Source organism: Hordeum vulgare, chromosome 7H (genome assembly GCF_904849725.1).
Source record: "Hordeum vulgare subsp. vulgare chromosome 7H, MorexV3_pseudomolecules_assembly, whole genome shotgun sequence".
NCBI lineage: Eukaryota > Viridiplantae > Streptophyta > Magnoliopsida > Poales > Poaceae > Hordeum > Hordeum vulgare.
The window spans coordinates 62,288,832-62,297,863 of record NC_058524.1 but is presented as its reverse complement, the minus strand read 5'-3'; the positions used below and the strand labels follow the sequence as shown (position 1 = coordinate 62,297,863).

The 9,032-nt window shown below is 46.5% G+C and overlaps 2 protein-coding genes across 5 annotated transcripts; both read right to left on the bottom strand.

Annotated features, from left to right (window-relative positions):
• Positions 1 to 108: 108 nt before the first annotated feature.
• LOC123408986 (receptor-like serine/threonine-protein kinase SD1-8) lies at positions 109 to 4,521 on the bottom strand. 3 transcript variants are annotated; one of them, XM_045101992.1, is made up of 7 exons: positions 2,395 to 4,521; positions 2,181 to 2,282; positions 1,552 to 1,706; positions 1,256 to 1,463; positions 948 to 1,185; positions 706 to 856; positions 109 to 618 (listed from the first exon to the last, which is right to left on the bottom strand). In XM_045101992.1, the coding sequence occupies exons 1-7, from the start codon at positions 3,704 to 3,706 to the stop codon at positions 316 to 318; spliced, it is 2,469 nt and encodes an 822-aa protein (XP_044957927.1). In that variant the 5' UTR covers positions 3,707 to 4,521; the 3' UTR covers positions 109 to 315. The 3 variants fall into 3 exon arrangements, with proteins under 3 accessions (XP_044957927.1, XP_044957928.1, XP_044957929.1); XM_045101993.1 differs by having other exon boundaries at positions 1,424 to 1,463; XM_045101994.1 differs by lacking the exons at positions 109 to 618; positions 706 to 856 and having other exon boundaries at positions 1,061 to 1,175.
• A 139-nt stretch (positions 4,522 to 4,660) lies between these two features.
• Positions 4,661 to 8,263, bottom strand: LOC123408988 (trimethylguanosine synthase-like). 2 transcript variants are annotated; one of them, XM_045101998.1, is made up of 5 exons: positions 7,638 to 8,258; positions 7,420 to 7,555; positions 6,311 to 6,402; positions 5,051 to 5,174; positions 4,661 to 4,944 (listed from the first exon to the last, which is right to left on the bottom strand). In XM_045101998.1, exons 1-5 carry the CDS (start codon positions 8,135 to 8,137, stop codon positions 4,876 to 4,878), a joined length of 921 nt encoding a protein of 306 aa, XP_044957933.1. In that variant the 5' UTR covers positions 8,138 to 8,258; the 3' UTR covers positions 4,661 to 4,875. The 2 variants fall into 2 exon arrangements, with proteins under 2 accessions (XP_044957933.1, XP_044957932.1); XM_045101997.1 differs by having other exon boundaries at positions 4,661 to 5,174; positions 7,638 to 8,263.
• Positions 8,264 to 9,032: the final 769 nt, after the last annotated feature.

Here is a 9,032-nt window from a genome sequence, read left to right as displayed (position 1 = left end):
CGACGAGACCGATGAGCACGGATCAGGCGTACTGCACGGTGGCGATGGACTTGGCAGAGTACCAGCCCTCGGCGTCCATCACGAGTTCGTGAAAAAAGAAAAACTTCATGCACACTAACACTCGACCATCCTTTATTATGAACATATTTCATGGGCACAAACAAGAATCATTCAGTAGAACAAAAACTTTATGGATCAAGCCTGTGTAGGTGGCATCAAACAACTTCCCTCCACCACTAAACTACAAACAACGACCACTCGTGGACAAGCCTTTCTTTACACAATGTCCAACACATATAAAAGTAATGAAGTATTTCATCGACCCTCTATACCAGTAAGAGTTAAAGTATTCACGGAATTCTGAATATTGTTTCTGAGTTGCTCCAATTCAGTGCTCTGTCCCAGAAAGTATGCAGGCCGACTGGGAATTGGGAGTGTAGTGCTTCCATTCTCTAGGGTGAACACAACCGATGACATGTGTGGTCTGTCTTTTGGGTTTTCTTGGACACACAAGAGTGCTACATGAATGCAAAGCAACACCTCATCTAGTAGGCATGTATCTATAATAGATGAGTCAGCCAATTCCTCTGCCTTCCCATCTTTCCACATATTCCACGACTGAAACAAACAAAAACATCTCGTGTTATACAACTATTTTCCTTATTGAGAACTTTGGCGAAAGCATGTATAATTGTATAGACTCACATAGATTATGAGGCTCGGAAAGCCCCTTGCATGACTAGTGGAGCTTCTCTTCATACCAGTTACGATCTCCAGTAGTAACACGCCAAAACTATAGATGTCGGATTTGGTAGAGATGATACCTTGCATTGCATACTCAGGGGCCATGTAACCACTGCTTGATTATTGGCATGCAATAGTTACACAAATGGGAATTGGACATAATCATGGGGCAATATGAGCTACTGGTTCAAACAGTTACTTACAATGTTCCGACAACGCGTTGGGTGTTTGCATTTTCCTGGTTATCACCGAAGATCCTCGCCATACCAAAATCTGCTATTTTAGGTTTCATCTCTGCATCTAGCAAAACGTTCCCGGCTTTGAGATCTCTGTGAATTATGGTCAGTCTTGAATCTTCATGAAGATAGAGAAGCCCCTTTGCGACACCTTTAATTATGGTTAACCGTGTACCCCAATCAAGCAAATGTTTTCTTGAATCATCTAAGACAAAAGCAAATGTGAGAATATGTTGAGGTGTTCCATGAAAATCTGGTGTGTTGCTAGAATATACCAAAAAGGGTGGCATCTAAGCTTTTATTAGGCAAATACTCATAGATCAATAACTTTTCATCTCCCTTCTCACAACATCCAAGAAGTCGAACCAAATTTTTGTGTTGCAATTTGGAAATAAGAATTACTTCATTTTTGAATTCATTTACTCCTTGTTGAGAATCCATACTTAGCCTTTTGATAGCAACTTCTTGACCACCTAGTGTTCCCTGTACAATAATAACCAATAACAATGATTTCTGTTTTCATATGAATATATCAGTTAGGTTACTGACGAATCTAGTGCTGGATAACTACCTTGTAAACTTTGCCAAAGCCTCCAAGTCCAATCATACATGTTTCGGAGAACTCGTGTGTTGCAAGGGCAATTTCCTCAAATCTTACAAATGGAAATTCAAGACCACTTGAACCATCAGATGGCAACTTCTTGTGTTTTTCCTGGTTGTCCTTGCCTGCTCCCCATACAACAGCATAAATCAATCATTTCTTCTCCAATAAGCATAACAGCAATTAAGAATAGCTCTGTTTGACCCGAGGAATTGGTGTTTGCCCGTTATACCTTCGTAAACTGACAAAATCAAAGCAGATAACCCCTCCCCCTGACACACACATACACATTTATTGCCTCTCTACTAAACCCCAACGAGTATATATACCTACATCGGGAGCAGCAACAGTGATGATATACGTGGCTCACCCAGGTTGGAGGATGGATACAGACAAGGTGGTTCAGTCATGATAAATTGCCACAACTACATTTCCAAACATTATGATTAAACTACATAAGGGGTTATTTGGCCTGAATTTGCATCTTCATAGCCTCATAGGGTTCAGAAGATTTCATAAAATAAGGGTGCAGTACACAAACATCAATATTTCAGAAAGGTTGGATCGGCATTTCTCCAATCAATGTAAAATAAACGCACCTTCGAATTTCAACCATGCAATGGAAATGCACACGAGTATCAGAACAATACTTCCTAAAACCGGTAACACAACTTTCACGGCATTGCTCCTTGTCCTTTTACCTGTGGACACACAAAATAGCAAAAAACAAAGTATCAGATCTCATATTGTGAGGCGTGTCCACGACAAAAAAGGAGTTATCATAGGGAGATAAAAGGGGGAAGGATTTGGTACCAGATGCTGCACCTAAGCCTGCAAGCCGCAGATAGAGCGTGTCGCTGGCGGTGCTTGAGCCTAGCCTCCCGATGTCAACCAACTCCCCCACCCACACCAAGCACCTTGTCATGTCTCCGCTGGCAATGCTGCTGCTCAGGTTGGCGTAAGCGTAGGCCATGCAGGAGCAGTTGCGGCTGCATGCCGCAGCACACTCCTTCAACGATGTGTTACCGACGAGCATGAACTTATCCGGTGGCTTCATCCCCGACAAGGGCACAAAACCATCGCCACACTGCAGCGCCTCTCTCCGTTGGCACCCTTTCCAGAACTTGTTGTTATCCCACTCCTCAGTGCTCGTCGGCTTGAAACCGTCAAGGCACTTGCATGTCGGAATAGGTGACACTGTCTCGTCACAGTAGCCATTCAGGCCGCAGTAGCCGTAGTGGTTGCATTTGTGGCGTGGCCACTGCCCAAAGACTACCCATGCGGAAGAGCTACTATTCCAGCTTTGGAACTGGAGCTTGCCGGAGTAGGTCAGCACGAACCTGGTGTGCCACGCACCCTCAGAGACACTAAACATCGTGTAGCTCTCCTCGTCAGTGTTGACGAAGGCCAGGGATATGACGATGGCGCTGGTGTTGGTTATCAGGTGCTCGCCCTCGCTCTTCACCTGGAACCCGGTCCACGGGGTGCTGCGGTACACCGGGCGCGACCCATCCCAGAGGAACATCTGGATGGACGTGGCCGGATCGCAGCCGTAGGAGAAGCTCCCAGGAGAAGGGTCTCCGGCTTCTTTCCAGGACACCAGGCGCTCACCGGCGCGTGTCCTGTACCTGATCCGCATCTTCATGCCAGGTAGGAACGTGTCGGTCGGGTGGTCAAAACTCTGCCAAACCCTGCTGCCATTAGGTGACTGGATGACGAGGTTACCAGTATTCAGAAGCACCGCCTCTGGTGAAGACGAGCTCGAGGAAGCCACGTCAGTTGTCCAAACAACACGACTGCCATCACCATCAGAGAGAACAAGATTGGATGTGCTGGTGAGGGAGAGCGTCGGCGCGGAGGAAGTGCTGTTCGTGAGTGGGGTTTCCCGGTTGGCGACCCACACCATGGTGAGCTCGGGGATGCCGTTGTACCAGATGCCGAGGTACAGGTTGGACTGCATCGAGCCAGATGAGAAGAGGCCCAAGGCGAAGTCACCGCCATCCGAGACAATGGTTGTGCCGGGGGTGAGTGGCTTGCCAGGGACAAGCCGGTCGTCAGAGGCACCGAACGGCAGGAACAGAATGATCAGGACGATTGCTGAACAGGTGAGAGATGACCAATCCATTTGACGATGCTACCAGAAGAATTGCAGTGCAGCCGCGGTATGTGATTCTGGGAATGTACTCATACAAGCAACCATAATGCAAAGACTTCCCCGCAAAAAAAAAATACAAAGACTTCGCAAATATAGTAGGCTAGTTCCGAAGTTGACATTTCAGTTGTCTACTTCCATCTTCATTGCTGCCCTCGCTAGAAGAGGTAAACAGTTGGTGTTTACTTTGAACTTTCTCTTCTTAATCTTGTAAGTTGTAACAGGTTGGGAAATAGCAAGTCAATGGCACGAAACTTCGAGGTGGAAATATATAATGTGTACCTTAAAAATCATATCCTCCAGCGAATGGATGTATCCAGCTCCTCGGCTGGAGACTCAACAAGTGGACTTCTGAGATTTCAGTTTGCTCAGATAAAATACGATCCGACAGGAAACAACACTGCACTGAGACAATACGATCCGACAGGAAACAACATGATACCAATATTGGTTCCTTGGCTGACAACAAAATGGTGTGAAATACTGAAATATCCAGACATAAACAGGTTTCTACATGTATTACGGGCCACGTTTATTTCGGCGGTAGAGATGTTCCCACTGGTGCCTCTTCTTCCAATTGAACTATAACTCCTATTCTTATCCCTTTATTCCCATTTTTGGTCTATCTACACTGAAGGAAATTCATACGTCCCCACATGGTAGCGATCCAACTAAAGATTTTGATTCCAGTGGGCACAGCTATGATCATGTCAATGCCGCACTTTATCAAACTTCTCCCATCATTGCTGTTTCAATGAGTGGACTTTTGAGATTTCAGTTGACATTTCCCATCCCTGGCTCCAGGGATGAGAATGGGAACCAGCAGATTTCCAAACTGGATTTGGGGGTTAAACAATTAGAGTTGATCTTATGGAACCCAAATCAAGAAAGCCTAAACTAAAGCCTTGTTATTACAATGATGATCTCTTGGCTATGACCGGGTCATATATTAATTGAAATAGTCAAAATTCAGTTGATATGTACATGGGCATCACATCTGCAAGACTAATTCCTTCTGCACCAACTTATGACTTAGAAGGAAAAAAACATAAGTAGCTTAGGAAGAACTTTTTTTTTACGCATAGCTTAGGAAGAACTTCGCCTCACTGGGTCCTTGCTCTCAACTTCGATAACGAACTCGATCATCGTGCCACATCCCCAAAGTAAGCAGTAATTCCTTTGAATCTGTGTTGTACGTAGCTCTCTTCACTCTATAGAAAACTTGAATATTAAGGTCTCGTCCTAGGATAACAGTTGTAAAATGCTCGGAGCCATGAAAATGGAACCATTTAAAAGAGGGGAGTAAGAGTAGTATACTTCAAAATCTAATGGAGGAGAAGACAACCACGAAAGTTCCTCCACTTGGCCTATGTCCACATTCCGTGGCAAGAACATGATGATATTAGGAGCTATATTCTGAGCAGCTTGAAATATTGCATGCCTGCATCCAAAACCATATGTCAACAATACAATTGTTTTACATTTATCTATTCTGTTCATTCCGATTGTTTCCCAATGTACCAATAAGGGGGAGTTTGGATGAGGGGTGTGTTTTTAGAAGCTCCAGTGTTTAGTTCAAATTAAAATTAAAATACGAAGACTGACTAAAGAAATACCCCTCATCCAACACCCCTAAGTGTCAGAAATGTACAGGAGTACTACATCAGTCCAGTTTCACTTGGAATGTATAATTCTTCCATGACTACAGCTACAATGGTACAATTTTAAGAAAACGACTGCAAAGCACTCCATCAATATGCTCACTTCCTAACACTACAACACGGTAGTTATTCAAAGGTGTTAAAAAATGCCTCCAAAGGTGGACAAAACGCCAACATATGGATAACGAGGCGTTCCTTTGAAACGCTAGAGATAATCGCGACGGTGAATGGCAGCCTCGTCGTTATCCCGAGTCGCCTGCCCTGATCTTTGGAGGCGTTTTTAAGAAACACCAGGAAAAAGAACTAGCAAACTAAAAATACAGGATCCGACTGCGCGCACAGCACACTAGGTAGGTGTGGTGGGCAATCGAACATGGGGCCTTCTATTTACCTTAAATAATCTCACGCGGTAAACCAGCTAGGCTAAGCGAACTTGACGTATATGTAGGGAAAGTATTATCTTTGTATATATATATGTATCATTTAAGGTGCGAAGCACACCAACGCAGCTGCAACAAGAACACGACAAGGCGATTTCAGAGAACGCCTGCAAAGGTTATCCGTTTTGAGGCATTTTGGAAAAACGCCTCCGAAACTACTCCGGTTTTAAGGCTAATCTGAAGGAAACCCCAAAAGCTACTGCATTTTGAGGCGTTTTGAAGAAAAGCCTCCGAAGCTACCTCAGTTTTGAGGCGATTTGGAAAAAAATGCCTCAAGACCGAGAAGATTTTGAGGCGAACCTCCAAGTGTCGTCTTAGACAGGATGTTTTAGGCGTTTAGAGAATGCCCTTGCTGAAATTCTTCAAATAATGTTCGTGTTGTAGTGTAAAATCATAAACTGTTTCAACCTGTACGAGCTTTTTATTATACTTCATCATGATTGTAAGGACAATTTGGAATCCGGTGAGAAGCATACCCGTCTTTTGGCTTCAGCATATCGAGGGTGTACACTGGTGTTTGATTGTATGATGGCCCTCCCCATGGCGGTGAAAGGAACACCAAATCTGCCTGGTGTAGTAGCAGCAATCAGCAAACCATATCATTAAATGGCTACTCAACAATATGAAAATTGTAACTGTCACGCAATCTCAGTAGTTCATCTTGGATGGTAGTTATCCCTCATGATGTCTTATGTCAATCTCATCATACTGAAGAGGTTAGTATCATTTTGAAAATAGACTTCAAGAAAGCAATTGACAAGTCGAAATACCTTGAGCAGTGTTGCTAGCTACAGGCGTTCAATTAAAATGGTTAACAGGATAATGGGCATAACGAAGGGCCAGGTCGATACTGTACTGTATGGTGAACAATAGGCGTCCAAGGCCTGAGACAGGAAGACCCTTTGTATACGATGCTTTTTGATTTATTCGCAGATGAACTGACAACAATGTGGAATAAAGCCAAAAGCAATAATCGGTTAAAATGAACAGCCGAATAAGCAGATTAGTAGTCTCAAATGGGGTACTTAACTAGATATTCTGGATATGATATTCTGTTATTAGCCAATGGTGTTCACATGACAAGGAATCTAAAGTTTATGCTGACCTGTTTTCAGATTATATCTGGCCTCAACATCGAATTAAAATAAACAGTAAAGTGATTTACATCACAAAATGGGTGAGGACGTGCCTAGTTTTACTGGGACTCCTGTCAGCAATGTCACGCTAGTGAAGAAGTACTGGTTGTCTGGTAGTGATAATGAAGATAAAAGCCATCAGTTGTAATGTTTATAACTTTGTACCTCACTGCCAACAACTGTTGATTTATACATTGGAGATACAAAATTGGTTACTAACTGAGGTCCCTGAATTTTGTTCCACACAACTCTCGACTCCTTATGCAATTCATGCGGTTAGAACCACATTGTTAGGAACTCAGGATGACCCCTAGCAATCAGGTACCATTTCTGGATGTCACCCAATAGGCAAGCTCGAAAGTCCAGGTATCAAAATTTAACAAAACCTATACGTTACTGCTGTTTCTGGTCTTGTTCGTCGACTACTGGCACTGACCGAGCATATATACCTTCAAGTAGGGCGCGAGGTGGAAGAAATCCCCGACGACGAACTCGATCCTGTCCTCCACGCCGTAGATCCTGGCGTTGTGCCTCGCCAGCTCCACCTTGCGGGGATCGATCTCCACCGAAACCACGTAGCAGCCCCTGCACGAGAACGAGACGCCGGCGTTAGCGGGAGGGAGACGGCGGCGTCCTGGACTGGCGGAGGCGGCTGAGCGGCACGCGCCTGGCGGCGAACTGGATGGAGTTGCCGCCGACCCCGGCGAAGGCGTCGAGGACGAGGCCGGCGGGCGCGGCCCGGGCGGCCTGCGCGGCGGCGATGGCCTCCGGGGTGGCGGAGTACCAGCCCTCGGCGTCCATCCGCACGCCGCGGTCGTACAGCGAGAAGAGGCTGTGCCGGTGGGCCCAGTACTTGCCCGCGACGGCCTCGGCTGCGGCGGCGGCGGCATCCGCGGTGCGCTCCTCGTGACGCGCCTGCTCCGCCTCCGCTGGCGGCGGCGAAGGGCTTGGAGGTCGGTTCGCGCATTTCCGCTCGTCGGAGGTCGGGGGCGGCGGCGGCGAGGACTGGGAGACTGCGGCGAGGCCCCGGCGGTGAGGGCGGCGGCGGGTGAGTTTTCGGATGGCGGCGACCAAGCGGAGGAAGCGATGGGGCCTGTTCGGCAGGGGCCTGACGGCCTTGGCTCGCCGGCGAGCTGCTACCTTCGGCGTGGCACTCGCCTTTGCCATCTCTCCGTTGGTCTTCTCGTGTGCTTAGCAGGTTTGGTGCGAGGAAGATGGAACTCCTTCCGACGGAACTCGTTCAGCTATTTCGCACGAACGAGATGCACTAATCCCATGAAGTGATTGGCCAAGAAGCATAGCTAAATTTTTTTAAATATTGCTTTTTTTTATTGATTTCGAAAAATATTGCATCATTTTAAAAAAATTGAAAAATATAACGGTCTCGGCATGACCGAAACCGACTGGCTTCAGTTGGCCTTGCTTGTAGCCGAGTGCATCTTGTCGGCCTTGGTGTGACCGATTAGCCCCAATCGACCACGTGGTAGCCGACTATTGACCGGGCCACGTCGCTCGCGCCCGCTCGGCCTGAAGGGGAGCCAGTCGGCCCTGGCTTGGCCGGTAGGTGGCCGATCTGAGCCAGCCAACTCCCTCCTTCCCCTTCCTCATCCTCCTCCTTATCTCTTTCTTTTTCTCCTTCTCCTCTTTCTTCTCTCCTCATACAAAAACTCTCTCATCTCTACACTAAATCCTAGTCGGGTTTTTTTCACATTTTCCATCGTAGTTGTATTGTATAGGGTTAGGGAAGCCGAGCCATCCGTCTCACTCGCGATGGGATAGTTCGTGGTGGTTGTGTTGACCATTTTTTTAGTGGTAGTGGTGGTTGTTGAGGTGGTGGTGGTGGCGGCGGCGGTGGGGATGGTGGTGGAGTGAGGGTGAAGGTGGTGGTTGTGGTGGAGTCGGAGGTGGTGGTGGTGGTTGCTGCGTTCGTCTTTTTTTTCGGTGTTCGTCGTTCGTCGTTTCTTCGCACGCTTCAAGGATAAATTTTAACATTTGTTCCCGTAGCGTTGTGTGATATTTTTAGGTATGCGAAATATTGTGGTTATTTTTTTTGGTACTCCCG

Bases quoted from the DNA above. Each gene is read 5' to 3' on its own strand.
- LOC123408986 (XM_045101992.1), bottom strand. From the start codon at position 3,706: ATGGATTGGTCATCTCTCACCTGTTCAGCAATCGTCCTGATCATTCTG. The intron at 1,707-2,180 runs GTGCGTTTATTT...TATGGGGAGCAG, and splicing joins TGCATGGTTGAAATTCGAAG to GCAAGGACAACCAGGAAAAA. The intron at 1,464-1,551 runs GTAGTTATCCAG...ATTATTGTACAG, and splicing joins GCTTTGGCAAAGTTTACAAG to GGAACACTAGGTGGTCAAGA.
- LOC123408988 (XM_045101997.1), bottom strand. From the start codon at position 8,137: ATGGCAAAGGCGAGTGCCACGCCGAAGGTAGCAGCTCGCCGGCGAGCC. The intron at 7,556-7,637 runs GCGCGTGCCGCT...GTTCTCGTGCAG, and splicing joins TCCATCCAGTTCGCCGCCAG to GGGCTGCTACGTGGTTTCGG. The intron at 6,403-7,419 runs GTATATATGCTC...CTACTACACCAG, and splicing joins ACCTCGCGCCCTACTTGAAG to GCAGATTTGGTGTTCCTTTC.